We start from the raw sequence: 25,884 nt of genomic DNA, 5'->3' as shown, positions 1-25,884 counted from the left end.
TTATAATTATACTTAACTGTTCTTGGTTAATAAAACTAATCTAGGCGGTATAAAAACTTTGGTTTGCATGCCACGCCGCGTAGAATGTTTTCTCGTGGGAAAGAATTCGGTGATTCCCCCTGTTATAGTATAATAGGATCATCACTTGCTTTGCCTATGTTATCTTAGACGGTCAAGTGTAGTTCTGCATTTGGTGACTTAAAAAATATTTTTAAAAATTTATGCCGTCAAGGATCCAAAGCGAGATACACATAACGAACAACGTCTTGGAACGGAACTCGTTCGTAAATCGAGAGTTGCCTGTATCGTGTTTTACCACTGCTCCGTTTAGGAAAGTTTCATGAAGATAGGAGTGTGACTTCAGTGATCGTAACAAAATACAACTTAAATATGATATATTAATCTATTATTGGATACCTTTAACATTATTAAGTCTGTGTTTTTCCATTACTTATTTTTTATTATTTCTTTTGACACAGTAATTCAGCAGAAGAAATAAACTCATGAAAGGCCTTCTTCATTTTATCACTCGTGTCTTCTTATCTGCTCTTAGAACATTTTTAGGGCAGAGGTACAATACTACAGTAAAACCTCTCTAACTTGGACACTTGCGGTTCCACGAAAATGTGTCCAACTTACAGAGGTGTCCAGGATAGAGGGAAAGGGGAAAATCCTCCTTTCAAATTGTGGTGTAATGACAATGTGGTAATTGTAAATTATTATGAAGCCCTTCCCAAAAACGAAATTATTGATAAGAAAAATCAAAAGTTTAAATTAAATTTTTACAAACTTTGTTTTCAGTAAATTAAACTTGCATGGATAAGCTCAACGGGAAGGGCACCAATACTTTACGTTTACCGACAATGTAATCTAGTTACTTACATAATCTAACTACTGTAGGCTTGCTTGAATTAAGAATTAATGACAATAATAATAATCTTTTGAAACCCACTCTCATGGTTGCATTACACCCCAGCCTCAATGAAATTTTAAATGTTCAGAACGTATTTTTTTAATTGTACTTATGGCAGTAGCTCAACATATGATGTCACTTATTTCTTGTAAAAGAAGTCCGTCACAAAACACTGCTTTTTTGCTTTTATCTTGGAATTTGTCCATCCTCTTTCTAATTTTCGCCGCAATCCGAATAAAGTTTCAACCATTCCTGGTTGACTATGAGGGAAAGCATACCGTTCCAATTTCTGTTAACACTGTTTAACTCAGTTGCAAGCACAGTACTGACAAAGTTAAAACTCCAGGGAGGGGTTCAACAAAAGAATAACTATACACTTTCACTGTATTCCAATGATGGCTTCAATGTCCATACGATAATCCTCCAGAGAGGAGGCATTCATCAGTCAGAAATTCAAAACAACAAAATATTAACTGTAAACGTTTCCCATAAAAGCATTGAAGCTAAGTGCATTCATGCATGAACCTGTCCAACTTACAACAAAAGGGGTGTTCAAGTTCCAGGATAAAGGGGTGTTTAAGATATAGGGTATTGTGGACATATAAAATTATAGGATATTCGCCGGTTCCAATTAAAAGTGTCCAATATAGAGGGGTGTCCAACTAGAGGGGTTTTACTGTATAATTAGGCAGGAGACATTTGCTGTACCATACGTCATCAGTGTTGAACATTTCACCTGGCACAAGGAGGCCTAGCATGAAAGTGAATGAAGAGTGTACCAGAACTTTCTAACCGGTTTGCACAAGACGGTCAGTCACCCGAATTTTCAGTCGTCCTTGTTAAGGTCTCATGTATTTTGCCATAATAGCTGAGGTGTGACATCCACAAATGTATCCGGTTCTTCGTCCAAGGATTCATACAATTTATTTCCCTCCAGTACATAGTTATTTGCAAAATACCCTCGAATATCTAAAATCACGTGACTCTGGCCTTGTTAAAGGCCTCCACCTGCATTATCAATCAACTTTGAATGTTTATACATGTGTTTCGTATGATTTTAGGTTTAAACAGCGGAAATTATTTGCTCTTTGTAATGGTTACGCGTGGTGTGTTTATCGGTACAGAATGAAATGTTACGTATTATTTAGACGAATTTTGGCTTCAAAGGGTTAACCGCACTAAACTTCACCATAACAAAGATCAGTTTGTTAATTCTGTTTAATTAAATAATCCCTGTTTACACCGAGTGCCTTGTGAAAACCATGAATACAAAATGCAAGGCTACTGTGTTTTAAAGCAGGTAGTACATGTGTACTGGTATATGACACCATACGTCGTAGGTTATACGAACCAAGTTCATATGCCTAGCTACATTGCTCGTATGGGACGGATGTATAAAGAATATCTTCACCTAGCAAGTAGGGGTTTTATTGAGGAAAATTTAATTTTGAACACTTTTGCTACATTTCATGCTTACATGCACTCTACTTAAATGATAGTAGACCTCGTGGAAAACTTTTATATTACGTTTCAGAACTTCTTTGTCGTTGGTTATGGTTTATTTAACTATGTTTCCAGCAGCTCGTACTATACATAGCGTGGAATAATAAGATGATTAATTAATAATGAATTGGAAAGGATGTGGAAGGAAGCGGTGTGGGTATAATTCAGGGTATACGAATCCGGCATTTGTCCAGAGGAACTGAGGAAAGGCACGAAATACCTCAGTCAAGAAGCCGGTCTTCGAGCCGAGGTTTGAACCCGGATCCTGACGAATTCGAAGATGTAACGACACGTTTGGAGAGACGGAAATGAAGGTACAAAAGGGATAAAGGTGGAGAAGAATGGCGATAGGATTGACAAATAAAAATGAGATACGAGGTGCGATCGGAAAGTTTCAAGACTGTGTCAATAGAGGGCGAACCGGATGTAGTACGAGCTTCTGCCTTTAGGGGGTGCGGCCTACATGCATAGTGAATCAGTGTGCCAGCCGGCATCATCGAATTAGCATTTGTTTCTTAGTTACGGGCGTTTTTGTAGTGCATTATACCGACCCTCCTGCGATTTCGGAATGGCGTGTGCATCAAATTTTGCCGAAGACTCGCCAAAACGGCTACGGAAACCTATGAAATGCTAAAGCAAGCATTTGGGGAGTCCGCAATGGGTCGTGCACAAACTTTTGTGTGGCATTCACGTTTTAAAAATGGCCGAACCTCTGTCGATGATGACGAGCGTTCTGGACGACCATCTTCGAGCACAACGCCCGAAAATGTTACGAAGATTCGGCAGGCCATTCACGAAGATCGACGTCGTACCATCAACGACTTGTGCGACATTGTTGGGATAGGCTATGGGACCTGTCAGCTGATTCTAAAGGAAGAACTCCACAAGCGACGCATCATGACAACGCGCCAGCGCACACCGCCCTCAAATTTCGGCAGTTTTTGGCCTCAAACACCATGGCCGTCATCCCGCACCCTCCTTATTCGCCGTGTGACTTCTTCCTCTTCCGAAAGATGAAAATTCAGCTAAAGGGAAGGAGATTTGAGACGATAGAAGAGATTCAGGCAGAATCGCAGATGGTGCTTGACAGGCTGACAAAGAAAGATTTCCAGGGATGCTTCCAGGCTTGGCAGCGGCGCTGGGATCGTTGTGTTCACTCCCAGGGGAACTACTTCGAGGGTGATGGATGAATTTAATACCTGAGATAAGTGTACGGGTTTTTTTTTATAGGCGCAGTGTGGAAACTTTCCGATCGCACCTTGTAGAAATAATGGATAAAGTCGAGGAGGAAGTGAAGATCCGAAAAGGATTAAAGAAATAGAGAGATCGACGTATGAATTTCCCGGTGAATGACGTAATGAAGGGTAAATGATGATTTACTGCCTGGTGTGCTTAATTACGTTTGAAGGTATTGAAAAGTACTTGTTAAGTTTTAGGACTAAAGAGAGAAGGTTTGAAAGGAGATGGTCCTAAAGACAGAAATTGTTCGTACTCATGATCCGATATTGCTCGCCAGGAAAACGTGACAACTCAAGCTAACTTCACCAACAGTTTTACGTCACCATTATGTTATTTTTACTATAGGCCTGTATTTGAAAATAATAGTTATTTGTCTTCCTTTGTTTCTGTTTTATTGTTTTAAAGGTGGACTGTCAACGACATGTATCGTATTAAATCTGTTGTATTAAAATCTGTTCAGAATCTGCATCGAACCGAACAGACAGATTGCTTCTGGATGAGTGAAAATTCCAGAGAGATATGTATGTCATGTAGACAGTCCATCCGATTGTTTATAGACCACAGCTCCGAAAATTTGATAAAAGTTGAAACGTTTTGACATATCAAGATTACACTCACGAAGAAATTGAAGTCTGATTAAATTTGGTGAATGTTTGATGCCTTCCATTTCCGAATCTTTTGTTTCGCGTATCCTATCTAAAAATTACGGATAATAGGGTATCCTACAATGTTTGGGTGGTATTTTTTGTATAAGGGGAAGAACATATATTTGTGGTTATATAAGAACAAGGTGCTCGGAGATTGCTTGGACCAGTGAGAGAGGGAGTAACAGGATGGAAAAAAAACAGCAAAATGAGGTGCTTCATAATTTGTAGTCGATGTCAGAAAATATAACTAGAAGGAATAGGGAACCCGAAGGTTCATCGCTGAGTTAACAAAAGCCCTCCACCGGTCCCTGCCCTGGGCCAACAAAATATACTTGGCTCGTGAGCGGGTCGTAAAATTTATCTCACGTTCAAGTCGCGGAGCCTAATCCATAAAACGAGTTCCATGAACGTTCAGTCTGTGTTTATAAGATTTCGTTCTATTGACAAAGCAGTTTCTTTTATTCAAGTTATGTACTTCTTGGCGTAAAATGAGTTTCTCACGACCAGTAGAAACGCTTGTCAGTCGCCTAGGATAGCGATGTTGCTAAGTTTTTTGACAATATCTATTCATTGGTACGTCTTACGAGGTGCGATCGGAAAGTTTCAAGACTGTGTCAATAGAGGGCGAACCGGATGTAGTACGAGCTTCTGCCGCTAGGAGGTCCGGCCTACATTCATAGTGAATCAGTGTGCCAGCCGGCATCATCGAATTAGCATTTGTTTCTTAGTTACGGGCGTTTTGGTAGTGCATTACACCGACCCTCCTGCGATTTCGGAATGGCGTGTGCATCAAATTTTGCCAAAGACTCGCCAAAACGGCTACGGAAACCTATGAAATGCTAAAGCAAGCATTTGGGGAGTCCGCAATGGGTCGTGCACAAACTTTTGTGTGGCATTCACGTTTTAAAAATGGCCGAACCTCTGTCGATGATGACGAGCGTTCTGGACGACCATCTTCGAGCACAACGCCCGAAAATGTTACGAAGATTCGGCAGGCCATTCACGAAGATCGACGTCGTACCATCAACGACTTGTGCGACATTGTTGGGATAGGCTATGGGACCTGTCAGCTGATTCTAAAGGAAGAACTCCACATGCGACGCCAAGGCTCCTGTCTGAGGACCAGAAGCAGAATCGACTTCTCGTTTGTCAGGAGCTCAAAGATCTTGCAAGAACCGACCCCAACTTCCTTTCTAAGCTCCGTGTGACTTCTTCCTCTTCCGAAAGATGAAAATTCATCTAAAGGGAAGGAGATTTGAGACAATAGAAGAGATTCAGGCAGAATCGCAGATGGTGCTTGACAGGCTGACAAAGAAAGATTTCCAGGGATTCTTCCAGGCTTGGCAGCGGCGCTGGGATCGTTGTGTTCACTCCCAGGGGAACTACTTCGAGGGTGATGGATGAATTTAATACCTGAGATAAGTGTACGGGTTTATATATATATATATATATATATATATATATATATATATATATATACATACATACACGCGCGCAGTCTTTAAACTTTCCGATCGCACCTCGTATATCATAATTAAATTGCATTCTGCCTTCTGACGTCCGTATTTATCGCCTAACAAATTCAGCCTTAGGGTTATTATTTATATGGGATATCTTGTCAGAATTTTACTTACCCACCCTGGACCCTCTCGTTGGTTTCAATTCACATTTAACATTCAGAGGTCAACAAGAGGAAATGAAAGTGGTTGGAAACACGACTTTAAGAAGTCACAACGACAAGTTTGTTACTAGAGAGAAAAGCAGAGAGTAAATAGAAAGATGAAGGTATGAAGAGACTGGTCACTTATGTTTTTTATGGCAGTGACAATATCATGAAAGAAACGAAGATACGGCTTTAGAAAAGCCAGTTCAGGTCTCAGTATATGACACTGACTTCACTTGCTGTACAAGACAGAACGTGGTGGTGACGGTTCGTAGTGGCCACGAGGTTACCTGCCTCGAGACTGGGTGAGTGAAATCAATACTGCAGCCTTACTTATATTAAATTCACTGCAGTGCATGGCCGATTTTGATGCGTTATCGGATTTGAACCGAAGTTTCCGGAGATGTAACCAGTTTTGAGGGGTCCAGACGGACAATAGTAAAATTCAGAAATTTCAAGACTTGGATCTCCCGAACGCTTTCGACGATGTATTTAAATGTTTTTTTTATCGATATTAGTGCACCGTTAGCTGATAGAAGTCACTGGAGATCTGGTACTATCTGATAACAAAAAGTTCAAGAAAATGTTTAAACCCTAGAGACACAACAATTTGGAAAATATAAAAAGCCAAACTTATTAATCCAAACATTGTTAATAGATATTTTTAAATCACGGAACTTATGGTGGTCTGGACATTTAAGCGGGATGTGGGAGTCAACAAACGCATGCAGATTTTTTTTTCAAAGGAAAATCTCTTGGAAGCGGTCCATTTTGAAAACTGAAATGGAATTGGAAATATTATTTTGAACTGGGTTTCAGGAATCAGAGATGCAGTGTTGAACCTTTGGAGTTTTCTACCTGCGACTTAGATTTCTTTTACTCGTTCGCACATCATATTGATTATTTATTCTAAGATGTCACGCTGCATAGCGTATCACGGTATATCCGCTTTAAAATATGTGTTGTTAGACATGAACATATTCATCGAATGCGTATTTGTTTCGGAAGTTCTCCATTAGCTGCCATTCGTTTGTATTAAATTATCAATGTAGATTTCAGTCTTATATTTTAGTACAAGCACAGTAATACCGATTAATAGTTTATTTTAAAACAAAATTTGATTATAGTTTTATGATAAGTGAAACATGGTCAGGTAGAGTATTTTGAAGAATAAAATATTGACAACACAGTGACAGTGATACAGAGAAAGAATGTGTTCGTGATTCTTAGTTTAAAACTTCTAGAGAATTTCTGTGTTCCGGAGTGCAGTATTTTGCTAATGAAACAGAAACTGTAAGCCTACTGGAGGGTCTTACTAGGTGAGGTTTCAGCGAATGTTGAGATGACTCTTTTGTGGGATGTTTCGCTGTGTCGTCTGGTAGAATTTTTTACCGATGTTTCAGACGTGCTTGCTGCCTCCATCATCAGGAAGATGATCGCTTTTATGATGGAGGCCGTAAGTACCTCATAAACGTCGGTAAACTTCAACAGGCCGCAATATTCCTTCTTACAGGCATCTGAAAGGTTGTTACTGTCGACAGCCTTAGGGGCTTAAGCGTAGTATGTTCGCTTGTTGAAAGAACCTGTAACCGAACTTGTAGCATGTTGGGTTTGAAGTTGAAATGTCTAATACACATGCGTGTTTTAGTATTGACTTTAACTCCGTGCTAATACGCCTACTTGTATAAGTGCCGACTGTGGATATAGTACTAGACAGTGGAAATTCAATTCGGTTTAATTTGAATTGAGTTTACAAATGCAGTTATTGTGTGATGAATATTATTATCTGTTCTTTTTTTCACCCAAAATTTCTTGTGTCTGTCATTGTCGAGATATTTATCGTGAAGATATAGGAAGAGAAAAGTTGTCGGCCGTATTCAACTTTCTGAATGGTCTGAGTAAACGTGAGTGAAAGTCAGTCCATGAAGTGTAAACGGTCCGTGACATCAAAGATTTTAAAAGAGTCTGTTGATTAATGGATGTTATTGTATTCATTATTAATGACCAGAGTTCGCTTTACTTGATGTTATAAAATTCTTTCAGTACGATCTCTAAACTACGAATCTCTTTTATTGCAGTTTTTCGATATTAGCTTTGACAGGCCATTGTAACTAGATTTTACCATTTAGAAATAGATATTTTCGCTAAATAAAACATGGTTATCACTTCTAAGGTTTAATATTAAATAAACAAGTCTGTTTTTAGAATACGTTGATAAATCAGTAGGTATTGTAACCGCCTTTAATTTGACATCTGTGAATTTTTAAATAAATTTTAATATTTATCTAAAATATGTAAAATCCACTATCGAACCCCGGTCGTCCAGTCCGTAGTCATTTACTATACCAACTAGGGTTTGTCGGTTTTTAAAAACCGGTTTTTTTTAGATATATTTGTAAAATTCGAAAACCGGTTTTTAAAATTTAAAAAACCGGTTTCAGATACTGGAATTAATGTGGAAAAATTAGTTAATTAATTAATTAATTAAAAACGTTAAAATTTTGACTTGAAATTGCCTCGGGCACAAGCATATTGTAGTAAAAATCTTCATGAGTCAGAGGCGAATGTTTGACATGCAAATCCACAAAAGCATTCTATTTTTAATTTCATGAAAAAGAGCAGTTTAGAAGAAATTACAGCAAAATTTGCTGCAATGGATGGATTGTCCATTAATAGCATTACAACAAGCTCGTTCATACGAGAGTCTTTGCAACTAAGGGGATATTCATTACCAAAAAACAACTCTCGAGTAATGGATCTCATTCATAAGTTTTATGGCAATGCCAAACGTGAAATTATAAATGAATTGGATTATATTAAGAATAATGGGAAAAAAATTTCTATAACTTTAGATGAGTGGACTAGCAAAAGAAATCGCAGATATTTGAATATCAACGTACACCATTTTGCGGAATATTTTAATTTGGGCTTAGTTCCTCCGATGCTAAGAAAACATTAGAATTAGTTTCTGAGAGGCTACAAATTTTTAACTTGGATCTAGCAAACGACATAGTTTATAATTCATATATTGTACGGATTTTAGTTATTTTAGTTTTTTTATTTGGTTTTGTATAGAGTATATTTTATTTTGTTATATTTTTGTAGTTCCATAAATATTAAATAAACTGAAAAAATTAAAATAAGTATAAATATTTTTTTAATGTTTTCACTATTTTTTGTTTTGTTTTTTGTAAAAATTCGAAAACCGGTTTAACCGGTTTTTTGGAAATACTGAAATTCGAAACCGGTTTTTTCAAAAGTCGGTTTTTGTATAAACCCTAATACCAACTGAGCTACCTCGGCTCTCGCTTACATTAGTATACTCCTGTAAAAGTTGCACGTGAACTTCAGATCATCACATTTTCATCATTCTTTTTCCATGTGTTTGGTAGACGAAAGTTTGTTTGAAGATTTCTGTCTTCTGGGTTGTTGCGCTGTGTAGTCTGGTCGATGTTAACCAACGTTTCAGAGGTCATACTGCCTCCGTCATCAGGGCGATGAAATGTTTGTCGCCTTCCACCCCCACACGCATAAGAATGTAAACTACACCTGTCAAATATAACTTTTATAGAGACAAGCCTTACAAATCAAGCATATTTTTTGAGTTATGAACTTCTGTAACTCAAAAGATAGAAGCAATAGAGAAGAGCCATTATTTCCATTACAGGCAACTCTCGGTTTACGAACGCTCGATTTACGAACATTCGCTATAACGAACGTCGCAATTCATTCAAATTTTTTTAAAGTCGCCAATAGATAGAGTTCCTTATAAAACGAGGTGTCAAACGTATAGTGAACATAATTGTAAGATTTAGATAAATAAACTTTTAAAAAATGTATTTATTATAATAATTATAAAAAATTATTATATTATAATTATACTGAACTCTTCTTGGTTAATAGAACTAATCTAGCCGGTATAAAAACTTTGGTTTGCATGCCACGCCGCGTAGAATGTTTTCTCGTGGGAAATAAATCGGTGATTCCCCCTATTATAATATAATAGGATCATCACTTGCTTTGCCTATGTTATCTTAGACGGTCAAGTGTAGTTCTGCATTTGGTGACTTAAAAATATATTTTTAAAAATTTAAGCCGTTAAGGGTCCAAAGCGAGATACACATAACGAACAAAAACGTATAACGAACAACATCTTGGAACGGAAATGGTTCGTAGACAGAGAGTTGCCTGTACTTAATTTTGCGTTATGAATTATGGCAAACTAAATGGGATCAGAAAATGCTCTGGGTGTTGATTTATCCTTACGAAAATGAACATGTTAAAAATGTCATCAGAGTTTGCTTTTCTCCATAGTATCTGTACCTTTTATATGCTCCTATACCAGCGATTTTTCCAGTTCACTGAACCTGTCGTCAAAGAAATTAGCGCTGTATTCGCAGCCAACTGCTTTTTCCACAGGTTGGAGTGAACCGAAGACTAGGGCGATGGCTTGTTTAACGACCCACCTTGTAGCTGTGAAGTTTTCCGTGTGCGAATATAAACTTGCAGTCTGACTTAAAAAACCGTTCAACCGCGTATCTCCACATTTGTATATTGGCATGGCACGTCCTTATGTGAGATGGAGGAGACGTCTTTAGAATATACTGAATAAGCAATCACGAACAGCTGACAAGAGGTGGTCTTCTAGCTTCGGACTGGGCAGGGACCTAAAATTTCGTAATCGTAAAAAAATAACATGTTGAATTTTACACAGGGTCTCAGGCTTAAACGGATTTTTTTTTTGGAGATTTAAGCAATGAAAATTCGGTGGTTCCAGGGTAAAGGAGTTTAACTTCATAGCGATATATAACTACGTAATTTAGTAAAACTTTAGCGGAATTTGCAGCACTGTACAGCATTCCTCATAACGATGATAGTTCGATGTACTACCGCGTCTCTATTTTAAACATAATTTACAAACTCAGTAGAGTCGAATTTTAATAAAATAATGCATTTTTAAAATGTTATTTTCATTTTCTGTTGATCTCTCACTTTTGTGATGGGTCCTCTGTAAATTAAGACCATAGGCGTAATTATGATAAAGTTTTGTGAGGTGTTTCGATCTGTTTTAGGACTGGTGCAATAAAGGTCCGAATCCTAGGCCTGGGTGCCCCCTTTCCCGTGGTAACCATGGCTATCGGCTGCGGACTGAAGTGCTCCAAGGGCGTTCTCCTTTCTTTCAACATTGTTTTCTGGGTAAGTCATTAAACTCTTGGGAGCACACTGATATTCCACATTTCACATATGTCAATACCCTAGTTTACGCTTACGTAAATGAGTACGTGTCTGTGAGCAGACATATTTGAATACAACATTTTTGTTACATGCGTGAACGTTACCTTGTTAAAATATTTGCCTCAAATAACGCCACCGTTGTTGCTGTACGTTTCTATGTCGGAGTGGATAATGAAGCGGGATTTTAACTGCGATCATTTCCCAGAATGCCGGATATAGATTCTTACTGAAGATCAAAATCTATTTGTCGAACAGCTTGAACTCAGTTCCAGAAGAGGTCATTTGATATAGACCCCATGTAAGGTGTAAATTATTTTTTCAAAACTTTGTAATAGTGGCTAATTCATTACACCAATATTATGGTGGACATTATCCATTGTCTGAGTACAATGTTTCGGGTGTTAGTTCTGCTGCTATCTGCAGGTAACTGGTTGTCATACTGACGAGAGTTTTGCTATTATTTATCTACGGTTGGCGCCAAACATTCCAGGGCCGCCCTAGTGTGCCCGCATAATATTTATCGTGTTTTGTTACGCAATGTTTTAATATGTAGGATGAAAGTACGTTTTGTCTGTATTTCGTGTCCTCGGTTTTCTTTTGCCTCAGAGATGTTCCGCTGACAACGGTTATGTAAACAACTTATTTTTCCGAATATCTTGTTTTAAAATGTTGTTTTCATGTTAAATTTAATTATAGCGATGTTTGAAAGATTATGGTTTGCAGATTGATAAGTTTCGTATGGGTGAGCTACTTAAGTAGATGATGGATACTAAGTTGATTATGAACGCGGAGGAAAATGGAGTGAATATGGAAGACGGTGAAGAAAGCTTCTTTTATGTTCTCACTAAGTGTAATTGTCAGGTTCTGCGGCCTTTGATTAAGAATTCTGCGTGGCGTGGCGCATAAGTAAGCGAAATTATAACTTTATTTGTAAGTACTCCTTTGATGTTTACAGAGACGACATTGTCTCTGTGATTGTGGCTGGTAATTTAAAAAGGATTGAAAAGATAGAGGCTTCTTTTTAAAAAAAAGCTCTATCTAAATCACGAAAACAATGCAGCATAAGATTTAGATTGCTGTTAGGGGCTAAGAGTTTGAAATGTTTTGCAATAATTATATGTCTTAGAAATATTATGTGACGCCATTGTAGTTATTTTACATATTTAAATTCATAACTGAAACATGACCCCTGATTCGTCTGCAGCGCTGACGATAAGCAAGTGATAAAATGGTGGTTACAGTTTTTATATTTGATCTAGTCTGTTGTTTTATGCAGGTGTCTGGCTGTATAATGCTCGTCGTGGGTATCTGGATGATCTTGGATCCCAAAAAAACACACCTGTTCAGTCTCACGTCGACAGACGATGTGGCACCCGATCTCCTACAGTATCTGGCCTACGTCTTGGTGGCCATAGGCTGTCTCATTGTTCTCGTCGGCTTTTGTGGATGCTGCGCGTCTCTGTACGAGCGCCGATTTCTGCTAATAACGGTGAGTTGGAAGGACCGACAGCTGTCGTGGCGACTAAGTACGAGGTGCGATCGGAAAGTTTCAAGACTGCGCCTGTAAAAACCCGTACACTTATCTCAGGTATTAAATGCATCCATCACCCTCGAAGTAGTTCCCCTGGGAGTGAATACAACGATCCCAGCGCCGCTGCCAAGCCTGGAAGCATCCCTGGAAATCTTTCTTTGTCAGCCTGTCAAGCACCATCTGCGATTCTGCCTGAATCTCTTCTATTGTCTCAAATCTCCTTCCCTTTAGCTGAATTTTCATCTTTGGGAAGAGGAAGAAGTCACACGGAGCTAAATCCGGCGATCCGGCAAGATCTTTGAGCTCCTGACAAACGAGAAGTCGATTCTGCTTCTGGTCCTCAGAAACAAACTTGGCTGCGATGCGTCGCATGTGGAGTTCTTCCTTTAGAATCAGCTGACAGGTCCCATAGCCTATCCCAACAATGTCGCACAAGTCGTTGATGGTACGACGTCGATCTTCGTGAATGGCCTGCCGAATCTTCGTAACATTTTCGGGCGTTGTTCTCGAAGATGGTCGTCCAGAACGCTCGTCATCATCGACAGAGGTTCGGCCATTTTTAAAACGTGAATGCCATACAAAAGTTTGTGCACGACCCATTGCGGACTCCCCAAATGCTTGCTTTAGCATTTCATAGGTTTCCGTAGCCGTTTTGGCGAGTCTTTGGCAAAATTTGATGCACACGCCATTCCGAAATCGCAGGAGGGTCGGTGTAATGCACTACCAAAACGCCCGTAACTAAGAAACAAATGCTAATTCGATGATGCCGGCTGGCACATTGATTCACTATGAATGTAGGCCGCACCCCCTAAAGGCAGAAGCTCGTACTACATCCGGTTCGCCCTCTATTGACACAGTCTTTAAACTTTCCGATCGCACCTCGTATAATAAAATATTCTCGGGCTACTACCCTGAGGACGAGGACGAAGATGGTTCTCGAAACGTTGGTGTTTCCTTCATTAAGCCATCTTACGTGGCTGGTAGCCCGAGAAGAATTTTTTAGCTTACATGTGCCATAACCTCATTTATTTTGTATGGTTTTTCTGCGCATCAGTTCTCACGCATCACACACTCTGTTCACTTGAACATAAAGTAACTGAAGAAATGTAAGATTGAGATGTGCAGAACATGTAGCACGCAGTAGGGTATGAGACGTAGACTTAGGCGTGGATAGGATGGTAGTATTCAAATGAATCTTAAACATTTTTGGGGCTGTTAATTGGAATCATCCGATTGAGTGTAGGGTCCAGTGGCGGGCCATTTTTGAAACCGGTAATCAGTGTTATGGTTCCATAAAAAACGGGAAATTTATTAACTATTTGGCCCGCTATTAGCGTCTCAAGGACTGCACCATTGAGTTATGTAATGGCAACATACTGTGTCCAGGTTTCCCCGCCTTAAATCGAGTGTTACACGTGATATTAAAAAAACATCGAATTATTTTGATTGACGTAGTGTAGTTCACTATATTTTTGATTCGCCAAATATGAAGTGTGATATTCTCTTGTATTTTCGTGTTCTCAAACATCGTACACTGTACTCAGTTGTTGTTTGGTTTATTAGAAACATAAACATGAACTTTGCTTTAGAGCGAATGATGTTTTGTTATTTAAATTAATTCGTTGTTTACTTTAAAGCGGATTAGGGATCAGAATTAGTTCTTGTAGGATCATTCGACGGAAGAGGATACCAATCTGCCTGCAGAGGACAGAAAGGAGGGCCGGTATTTAAACTCATGTTCTTAGTGCGTTATTACTCCAAAACCATGCGCGCCATGGGACCACGCTCCCGAGATCGTCCAATCGTCATCTCGTGTTTGTAATATATTCGTTTCGTCATTAGTTAAAATTACATTTCCTCGTAATGTAACATTTTGCATGAGGTTATGCAGTGTAACGAAGACTTGCGTTCTGTTTCAGTACTTTGTTTTCCTGTTTATGTTGCTGTGTGCCGAGTTATCGATTGCAGTGACGACTCTCGGATACCGAGAAGATTTTCTCACCGGCCTGGAGAACAGACTCCTGAATCGGTTCAGAGATGAGTATGGCAGAGACTCCAATGATGTCTTCACTCAGGCCATAGATCAAGCACAATTTACGGTAAGTGCATCTTACTTGTTTCACCTATGCCTTTAATTGCGTTTAGGTTATGTTTGCTTTCTCATATGCTGAATAGATGAGACTGGTACGTGACTTTGTAGGTGCATTGTGTTTTTCGTAATTCTGTTCATGCAAATGTTGACATAATACCCTAAACGCCACAACCGCCTCCTTTTTGGCGGTTATAATCGTATTCCACGCTACTATGTATAATTTATCGCCGATTTTTGTGTAGTACCCGTGCCGTAGAGGCAACTTCTCTGGCACATACGAAAAGTAAGAAGTCTAACCATAATTCCCGCTGTTATTCTCCGGATTATAACGGGATTTAATGTGAGTGTGTAGTAGATCAAGATGAACCCAGCAGAAACTTCCTTTCTTCCTAAACGCATTAATTACAGAAGTAACAATGTGACAAAGGAAATGTAAGGTTTGTTTTATTTAAATTTTGTAACTTGGTAGGCACTAGAAATACGTATTTGTTGGATTATTACACTGGATTGTGCTTAAAAGTTTTGTTCTTACAGACAAAAACTATTGTTAGGATTACTGAATTCTTGGTCTTGTCCATTGTGTGCTATTAAAAAATTGTTCATCCCATTATAATTAATTTAATCTTTTTAATCTGGATAGCCTTTATTTTTGTTGAGAGGGAGGGAGATGATATTTTAACAAACCTAGTCATTCTGTGTGATTTAATAAACACCTCTTTTCTTAGTTGAAAACAAGATTGCAGATTTTACACAACTTTTCCCTGTAAGAATTTAATTATATAAATTGCAAAGCTAGCTGCATTACTAACCCCATATTATTCTCATAACTCAGGACCACGTATGACAGGACATAATAATCCAGAACGCAATCCTCAAAGAAATTATTTATGTGAATTATACATGAAATTTTGTCATTTATTACAGTTTAACTGCTGTGGTGTCCTGTCAGACACTGATTACATAAACACAAAATGGCGAAATGAAAGTATTGGGATTTCTAATCGATCCAGAATCAACGTGCCTCTCACATGCTGTGTGCTAGCCAACCCAGATGTGAGTCATATAACTATATATACTATGAATTAAATTAATTAAAAAGGAAAATAAAGTTCTCAGTTTTGTTCTAAAAATGTTTTAGGATAATGTTCACAAAATAAAGTTAGGCGAGATTTGAGGTTCTTAAAGTGACAGACTGCCATCTGGGATGATGTGCTGATTACTCCAATCGTGGAGGCGGTAAGCACCTCTGAAACGCTGGCAAACTTCTACCAGACTACATGGCACAATATTCCAGAAAACAGCCGTCTTCAAAATGAAACTAATTTTACTTTTTCACATTTAAGAAGTAATAACAGGAAATCGTATCCTCGTAAGATGGTTACTGAAACGATACATTTACAGTCTTGGTATTTTTTTCAGTTTAAAAGTATATTTCCGTAAACTTCTTCTAATTTAAAATTACTGTTATTTTTTATGTTGTTAATAAACCTTATACTGTTCTCTGAACTTAGTCCAGCAGGCTTGTTTAAAATTGATATTCGCATTTAGATTTGATGCTTACATTGAAAATTATTCACAAAACATTCCATGAGTGACACATTTTAGCTTTAGTGATATAGAAATGTTTTCTCATGCGTTGTTAAATTTGTGTTCCTGCTGTTAATTTTATAAATATTATCACTGCCTCTATTTCTGGCCTCCATCTGAAAGCTTCACAGTGAACTAAGCTTTTTAACAGCATACATTTTCTTCTAAATTGCTACATTTTGTACCAGTATTATTGGCATCATCAATACTGGATAATGTTGGGTTTTGATACCGAATCTTCAAAGCTGGGTCAGCTCAGTCAGCTCAGTCATTATATTGATTAAGCTGTGGGTTGGATGACTAGGGTTTGATTCCCAGGAGGGTAAGAGTTTTCTCCTTGCCACAACATCCAGACCAGCTCTGGGGCCCACGTAGCCTCTTATCCAGTTTGTACCAGGGTTATTTCCTCAGGAGTAAAGTGGCCAATGCACAGTTTATCTCTCTGGTACCAAGGTTAAGAATACATGCCTCCACTCCCTCATACAGGGTGATTCAGGGCCAAACTGAAGGAGCGTATAGAGCGACTCGGAGAGAACAACTTTCGAATAGGAATCCGTGTCCTCCGAAGTTATCCTGAGTCAGTCGAGGCCATTGAAGGTAGAGAAGTCTGATACCGCTGAAATAATTGTACTTTGCTATTCTTCTACTAGCTTAATTTTGTTTTTTATTAATGTAAAAGGATTTCATTAGCAATCTTACAAACCAAATTATTTCAGTGGCCTCGACTGACCCAGGATAACGTCGGAGGACACGGATTCCTATTCGAAAGTTGTTCTCTCCGAGTCCCTCTATGCGCTCTTTCAGTTTGACTCTAATCTTTTGAATCACCCCCTGTATGTGTGTGTGCATACACACACACATACAGTGTGGCATGTATTTAATAACTAGGGGTAATTTACTTTTACCCTTCTTAAAAATCATACATATGAGTTCATAAAAACTGGAACTCTGGAGCACTTTTGTTTTGAAATGTGGCAGAACATACGTAACATTTTAACTTGCGGCAATGCTCTTAAAGCCTAAAAATATTTTAGTCGAATATCAAGGAGTGCTTTATTGTTCTCTAGTTCCATTGCTCCATCCTGTTTGCCATTTAGGTTACCAATGCTGGAAGTCCAATTATTGTAGTATCAAGATTTTTCAGCGGAACCGTAAGTAGTTGACTCAGTCCCGGAGTTCATATGCATGTTTACTGTGGTGTATGTCTCCTTTGGCATTTTAGTTGTGCAAGTGTCTACATTTCTTTCGTGTTAGTATTGTTTCAAGTTATTTATTTTACCTGGTAAATGCCTAATCCTCAAATGTCAATTTTATTGTCATAATCAGCAATTAAAATTCCCATACATGAAATTAAGTGACAGTTTTTGAAGTGGTTTGAATATTAAATGATAAAACAAACAAAAAATTATGAATCTCTTGGGAATCTGTACCCCAGAATATTTTGTAACAAGTTTCTCAAAAATGAATTGTGAGATTACATACAGTACATAAAACATGTATCATAAATTTATTTGTACACATTGTGATTATGTGTTTGTCTTCTGAGATGAATAGATATGCACTTAAATCTTTCCCCTAGTTGGTCAGCTCATATTCTGTCATATCTTTTCAGATTTTCTCATGCTATGTTTCATAATACCAAAAAGAGTGTTCAGAAATTTAAAATCTATCAGACGTTTATAGTTGGACCAAGTTTCAGATGAACATGCAGACACAGCATGTGGAAATGAACTGACAGATATGATGTATCCATGTAGCATGACTTGTTGTATGCCGAGGCTTATGTAACTCCTTAAAATACAGGTAAAATAAAGCCTTTAATTAGAGTCTTCTTCCATTACTACAAACAGCTGTACATTGTGTGTAGTTAGCTATAAAACGTTTTAAGTATTGTATTTTCTGCATTCTCCCAGTTCTATGTGAATTATCTTATATCCCTGAATATGTTGAATTTCTGATCATTCTGATACTTCCAGCCCAGGGCCCATATCCCATTTCATCCCAGTATTTGAGATGAAGAAACTGGTTCACAAACACGAGGACGACTCGGCATATTCATATATGTTTGCCTTATATATTGAGTGTAAAGAATGCATAAAAAATTTGTGTTATGGGATAAAATGTTTTCTCAACAAGAGTGAGCTGGCCTAATGTAGAAAAAATACCTGACCTCAGAACATCTAGACCTCAAGCTGTATTTTGATTGATAGAGTTTCTTTGATTATGACATGAATCTCCTCATACATAATGACTATCCACGTCAGTAAGTTTTAAGAAATGTCATGTTCATTGAAATTTGAATGTGAAGTTAGAGGATATATAGTACAGGTGTCTGGCCCTAAATGGTAATGAAATAAATTAATGTATTTGTGAAATGAAATAGACATTGGAGGAAAAATATACTCACTACATCAGAAAGTGACTGGTTTGTTTGTCGGTTGTAATTGTAAAACCATGTTAGAAATACATTTAGTTATGTTTAACTGAATCAAAGAGCATGAATTTACATGTTTGTTATCAGGTAAGACAGGAAATATCTCGTGACCGCATGGTCCTCCATCATAGGATGACGTGCAATGTACATGCGAAATGTTTCAGAGATCCCTTCAAATCTGTTCTCAAATTAAGCTCAAAAATTATGCTTGTGTCATTTTATTACGTAAAAGAGACAAAATTTCATGTGTACAAGCTTCAGTTGGTTCAGATCTTGGATCAAGAAGACTATTTGCCTTACACCACATTGCTGCGCCGCATTGAGGAGGATGAGGTGACCAAGTTTGTTCTTCCGATGAGGCAATGTTTCACGCATGTAGAATAACCAGCAGACACATTTAGTTTGTATGGGGAATTACAATTCTTGTGAAGTCATTAAACATGAGCATGAATATCATATGTGTTATGTAAGTAATGGTCCACATATTCAGGTTTACTGAACAGATGAGAAGAGTTCTAAATTTTTAAAACTTTTTTGAGTGCACAGAATGAGTAAAGATGTATGCTGTTAATTTTTTTTTATATATATTTTGTGCCTGACACCTGTTTATGCTTCACACCCTCCTCTCATGAGGAAGCATTAAGGAAAGGTAATGAGATGCCATAAAAATGATTGAAAACCTTTATTAGTTTCCTGGAGTTTTGACCGCATTAATTATACTAATATTCTAATACTACTACTAGTATTAATGTAATAATATAGATTTGTGTCAGTCATAACACATTGGTACTCACTGTTACAGGTTGAAGAATCCTGGCAACATCCGCAGCCAATGGATGAAACTGCATGCCAAAATACTGGAGTTGATAGACACCATCTATCAAGACATAAAAAGGTATGCTATGTATATCTGTTTTATGAATTATATTCACTTACCTCAAGTAGAACAGGCATCGATCGGGAGTAAGTATCAAATCATGATTTTTGTTAATGAGAATGTAAAAGCATAATTAAAACTGTTGTCTCTACACTTAGAAATCTCTTGTCAGTGTAAATACTTATATTATTCTAGATGGCTTAGGGAACTCGAAGGTTCATCGCCGAATTAACCAAAATCCTCCATCGAACCCTGTCCTGGGCCAACAAATTCTCCCATAGATCCCGCCTGACATTATCCTCCCATCTACGTCTAGGTCTCCCCAGCGGTCTCTTCCCTTCAGGCTTCCCAACCAATACCTGGCGCACACCTCTTGTCCCATCCATGCACACTTCATGCCCAGCCCATCTCATTCTTCTCGACTTAATCACCCTGACATTACTGGGGGAGGAGTACAAATTTTTAAGTTCGTCATTACATGTTAGAACTGTTTTAGGCTCCAGATACGCTTTGCAGGACATCTTGTTTCCGTATCATACAGGACAATTTAAATGTACTTAGCAGCTTTAATAAGTTTCTGTTTTATTGAATGTAGAAAATTGAGACATTTACCAAATGACAGAGTTTACCTCAAGGTTGCATTAAAATTGCTGTCTTTGCTCCTTTGATAACATGATTGGTGTTCCAACACTGTCATGTCCTGTTGAAGTCCTAAGTATGCCCTCTTCCACTTTCTGTTTGATTCATGCAATGCAAATCTTCAGCACCCAAGTACCATTCAGCATAGGATACATTGTATCCTTCCTAAAGCCCTAAAACAAGAAGTTCTGTGACCCTGCCAGCCATGGGATTGGACCATCACAGCCAGGATAATGCCCATCAAAGATTTTTATTGATGTATCAAGATGCAAGCATGCATTAAGTCCAAAAAAGATTTTTGGGATGTGGAAGTTTTACATTTACAGTTGTAATAGAATTACAGATAAATGTTTCATTTCTAAGTTTATAATTACTCTATATTATATTGATGTTTACTATTATACATTGTAGAATTTCAGACGGTTTTTTGTTGCGGTACTAAAATGATACTTTTGAGTGTCGGTAAACAAGGTGGTTACTCAGAATATATCATTAACTTTCTTAGTTATATTTTACCTTTTATTCCTCTCATATTTATTGGACAATCGCCTCATAAATATGTAATCCACATGAAAACCTAAATGAAGTACAGGCGTACCTCGGAGATATTGCGGGTTCGGTTCCAGACCACCGCAATAAAGCGAGTCACACGAATTTTTTGGTGCATATAAAAGTTATGTTTACACTATACTGTAGTCTATTAAGCGTGCAATAGCATTATGTCTAAAAAACAATGCGAGAATTACCAAAATGTGACACAGAGACACGAAGTGAGCACACGCTGTTGGAAAAATGGCGCCGATAGACTTGCTCGACGCAGGGTTGCCACAAACCTTCAATTTGTATAAAACCGCAATATCTGCGAAGCGCACTAAAATGAGGTATGCCTGTATATGAATGTTGAATAAAGATTAAAATGTACTTCTGTTGCAGGGGTGTTTAGAAGACCTGGAGAAGTGGCTCAAGGATGACACCGCGGTACTTATTGGCCTTGGTATTGGAATAGCTTTCTTCCATGTGAGTAAATGTTTTTTTAGAACTACAGTGGAACCTCTTTTAATTGACCTATGTGGGGGGAACCATAGGTCGGATAAGCCGGTAAGTCAGATGAGAGAGTCATGGATATGACAAAAATAAGTACAAGACAAAGATATAATTAGCAAAGTTGAAACAAAAATATGTAATTCATTGTTATAAATACTGAAATATACAGATATTCAATACAGAATTTCCTCGGCAGATGATGCGGGCATTTCGCACGCACAAGACGACGGCGAAAGAGTCACTCGTGAGCGCTGTTTGAGGAAGTCGATGTATTAAAATAGTGAATTTATCAGTCATTCTGAGTCGCTGCCCATCACATGAAGTGGAGGTTCTGGTGTGATTCTGCTGTCGGTCGATTTGCTTGCTCACGTTTAGAAACCGGTCGCAACCGATCTGATTGAAATTCGGTCAGTTAATGCAGGAGTCGAGGGTCGGTTAACGGAGGTTTTACTGTACATTGTAATGTGAGTTTTGAAAATACTAGAATTCTTGTATTTGTAGTGTCAGTTACATGTTTAGTTTCTTGGAGGTATGATGTATGGTAATCTGACGTTGAATTGGGCCGGTATAACCCCTACTTCACGTAGAAGTTGAATTAAGATTAAGCTTTTTAGAAAATGAGTTGTCATACAGAATATTTCACATGGTAATAAATATCATTGAGATTTAAAACTTTTATCTTAAGCATTTATCACTTTGGCATGTGTTAAGAAAATAAAGGGAAAAATAAATTCTAACCAATTGAATCTGGCATGAACGTGTTGTTATTGTTGTAACATTTCTGGTATAGGCAATGAGTTGAGTTCGTACATGGTGATGTTCCTAGCTCCCGTTACCATCATTTACATTGATAAAATTGTGTAAAATACCTTAGAAACAATCAAAACTGTTTGTTCTGAATCTTCCAGATGCTCGGGATGATATTCTCTGTCACTCTTTGTCGAAATCTGGGCGCTGGATTGGCACAAGGGCACTGAAGACATTTGTAAAAATTACCTTTTTGAAGAACGTCATCATCTCTGGCAAAGAGACTGTTAATAGGAACGCAGTCTGTTTAAATAACTGCCGGAATCATTTTATATGTGAGTGGCCATTTAATTATGAACCTAAACTGTAGTGGTGTGACTGAACGAATATTTCTGTATCTGAAAGTAAATTGGGTACAAAATATGTTGTGATGTGCTCGTTGCCGTAGGATTCATTGATGTTTCAGTCGGCCAGAATGAGTATATACGTGAAACAGGAAATAAGAAGAAGTGGTATGTTAAATGTCACTGTAAGGGAGATGAATAAAAGATCCAAACTGCTGTTCTACTGTTTAATGTCAGTTTATTTATAAGGCTGTGATTTACATAATGCAAATTTTATTCGTTCTTTTTATATTGTCAGTACTGTACAAAATTGGACTTGCGTTCTGGGAGAAATTATACTTCATTGTGTTTAAATACTTAATAGGAGGTGGACTGATTGGTGATGTTAATACTGTATTGACCAGAGACAAATGTTCGTAGCTGAAGGTAAAGAAATATGTACTGTGTCTTCATTTTAAGCTGATGACATATAAGATGTTTATGTGGAGATAACAATTATGTAGATGTAGCACACCTTCTTCCTTGAGTCGTTTCCACACTTGTGATTCAACTTTTTCTTACGAGTTTCCAAGTGTCTCTATCTGCCCATTCTCCAGTCTTATCTTCTCCTCTCTCATAACTTGGTCTGCCCGTTGTACGTGTGGTCTGCCCCTGTGTCCTCTTTAACTTATATTTATTTCTAATAATATTTTTGGTGTTCCATGCTCATTCATTCCTTTAAGCATGTCTTAACCACGTCTGTGTACTTTTCATCTGGTTCTGTAATTTGTCCATCTTGAGATCTCCCATAATGTATGTACAGCTAGCCCTCGATTTACGCCGGGGATGTGTTCCTGGACGAACCGGCGCGATCGGATTCGGCATAAATTGGAATGATTTTATAATGTAAATCAATGGGAAGTCAATGACATGCGTTCCCAGCACCCAAACATTGACAGGTAATATAATGGCATCACATTTAAAGCTCTGAAAGAACATAAATAAAATAAAAGGAATTTAAAAAATATATTTTATACACTTGCAATCGGCGATGGCGTGATGAAGCAGCGTTAGTTCTCTGACGAAGTCCCTGGTTGAGGATCGTCGTGTTTTTTAAAGAAGGCATGCAGTGTGGACTGTCGTGATTTCTTCTTCCTCATGGATGCCATAACTCTCCTCTTTGCTGTAGCACAAGAGCAAACTCGCATATGCAAAAGTTTGCATTTCACAAACAGCTTTTACCTAATTCATTGATCTCATTGGAGCAAATTTGCGTTAACGAAACATAACGTAATTGTAGAGATGACTGTATTTATAATTTTTATTCAAAATCAGCAATGTAAGAATTACGATTTAGTATAAGAAGCAGTACGAGAAACATTGTAAAACGTTGTTAATATTAGTACAATTTTTTTTTCACGTTCTGGTTTCAAAATCGGCGTTATTCTGAATCAGCAAATATTGGACCGGCAAGAATCGAGGGCTACCTGTATTTCCAGTTCTCTCTCCTGGTTTTTTCCACTATTCTGCTCGTTAATTTAATCTAAACTGCTTGCAGTTTACATTCCTCTGTCAGTACATGTCCATGTCTTTGCTTCATATATTAAACTTTTTAAAATACACATTGTACATTGTAATTTTACAGTTTCTGTCTATATCTTTATTGAGTAATAAACTCATTGTGACGAACTGATGGTATGTTATAACATCATATAATTTCCTGGAACTCCAGTTGATTGAAAATATAAATTGATATGATATAAGAACACTTGTAATATGTAAGTTGTTGTCAAAAACTAAATTTAAATTAATCACAAATCAAGAAATGTTAATTAGCTTAGTCTCCTTAATTTCTACATTCACGTACATCAAATGGACAATTTATCTGTTGTAGTGGTAATGCTTGTGCCTTGTATTAAGATCATTATTGTCCTTCCTAAGACACTTCTACTTTAAGTCGATCATCTGACATCTGTATCTAAGCTAAAGCTAAAGCTCTTTCTCAGTTTCTTCCCATGTTGGCTACTTCCTTCCCTTTCCTTTCTAATATGTTGTATCTTTCTTGATCTCAGTCTCCTTGGAATATTTCTTTTACTTTCATTTTTAAAACCTTTAAAATTCTCTTAATTTGTAAAGTGTCTGTACCATTTTATAATTTGTCTTCCAAGATTCGTAGTAGGATTTGAGGTTTTCACAGCGATGAGTCTCAAGATGGCTGTCTTCTGGGTTGTGCCGTGTAGTCTGGTAGAAGTTTGAGGACCTCAGAAATATCTGTAAACTTCTACGAGACTACACGGTGCACCAACCCAGAAGACGGCCATCTTCACAAGATTCTTCATAATTTTTTTGATTTCTTATTCTACTTCTTTGGGTTTTTCCTTCTATTTTTTTATTCTCATCTGTTCTGCCAGTAATCTGCTAATATCTGCCTTGGTCCAGTCAAGTTACTGTTCCATACATTAATATGGGCATTTTTCCCCCTCTTAGGCATTCTCCACTTCCAAAGTATACCCCTCACTGATTAGTAAAATTTTCCTGATGAAGGAGATATGTGGTTTATATCTCAAGTGACCAAGCGTCGTGGTCGAGTGGTTAGCAATCCTGCTTCATATTCCGGAGATCCTGGGTTTAAATCTCAGCTCAGAGACCGGCTATCCTTACAGGTTTTTTGTGGTTTTCCTCAGTCCCTTCAGGCAAATGCCAGCATAGTACCTTAAATTATGCCATGACTCCTTCCACATCCTTCACAATTCATTATTCACTGTCGTCCTCTCATTCGACTGTATGGTCTGAGCTACTGGAAAGCTTCATTAAATAATATAAATAAATCTCAAAGCAATAAATTTGGGATTTTTTATGACATTCCATAATTTTTCTAGGTAAATGTTACATTCTTCATACATAGTCTCATCTTACGTTATTTGATGATGATGTACAAACCAAATAGATTTGTGTTGTGGATGCTGGGCTAGAATGAATGTGAAATTAAGTAATCTTTGACCATTGTTAATGTACATTATGGACCAGTAATCCAGAACAAGACAGAAGCTCTATGAATGTACGTTGTATGATTTGCTACATATCAGAATGTATCGCTAGTTTCGCTGCATCTGTTGTTACGTCAAGTGACTGCAAAAGTACAATGAACAGAATTTAACCTTACGCAGATTTTATCCGTTCATGTACAAAAGGCCACAGTAATGGATCAAATTTTAAAGCAGAGAAACAAATACTTTAAAATTTGTAAATCGACCGCCAACAAAGCGCGCGGCACGCGGACAAATTTGAAGGAAGTGCGTTGCAGTTGGTAGTGCTCCCAAAGGGATGTGCAATCTTCATGGAAAGGTGTTTTATGTCCAGAAGATCTAAGTTACCGCATTCTTCAACGCTTTCAAGATTTGTGCTTGTGT

The 25,884-nt window shown here is 37.7% G+C and overlaps 1 protein-coding gene across 4 annotated transcripts in view; it reads left to right on the top strand.

The window, feature by feature from the left end:
• LOC110833632 (CD151 antigen) overlaps nucleotides 1-24,163 on the top strand; it is a 37,349-nt gene extending 13,186 nt beyond the window's left edge. For 2 of the 4 annotated variants that reach the window (XM_022071934.2, XM_022071935.2), the window contains 8 exons: nucleotides 11,038-11,161; nucleotides 12,477-12,689; nucleotides 14,651-14,830; nucleotides 15,748-15,876; nucleotides 17,508-17,561; nucleotides 19,647-19,739; nucleotides 21,294-21,377; nucleotides 22,313-24,163. In XM_022071934.2, the coding sequence (XP_021927626.1) occupies nucleotides 11,096-11,161; nucleotides 12,477-12,689; nucleotides 14,651-14,830; nucleotides 15,748-15,876; nucleotides 17,508-17,561; nucleotides 19,647-19,739; nucleotides 21,294-21,377; nucleotides 22,313-22,381 (888 nt within the window). In that variant the 5' untranslated portion in view covers nucleotides 11,038-11,095 and the 3' untranslated portion in view covers nucleotides 22,382-24,163. Of the gene's footprint in view, nucleotides 1-6,180; nucleotides 6,271-11,037; nucleotides 11,162-12,476; nucleotides 12,690-14,650; nucleotides 14,831-15,747; nucleotides 15,877-17,507; nucleotides 17,562-19,646; nucleotides 19,740-21,293; nucleotides 21,378-22,312 lie in introns of those variants that run through there. The other 2 variants (XM_022071938.2, XM_022071936.2) reach the window with 2 other exon arrangements.
• The last annotated feature ends 1,721 nt before the right edge of the window (nucleotides 24,164-25,884 follow it).

This window comes from Zootermopsis nevadensis, unplaced genomic scaffold (genome assembly GCF_977971745.1).
Source record: "Zootermopsis nevadensis isolate Lab colony 2312 unplaced genomic scaffold, Znev_1.0 Znev_ptg000024l, whole genome shotgun sequence".
NCBI classification, from domain to species: domain Eukaryota; kingdom Metazoa; phylum Arthropoda; class Insecta; order Blattodea; family Termopsidae; genus Zootermopsis; species Zootermopsis nevadensis.
Note: the sequence above shows the minus strand (reverse complement) of the source record. Positions and strands in the feature narration are given on the sequence as shown.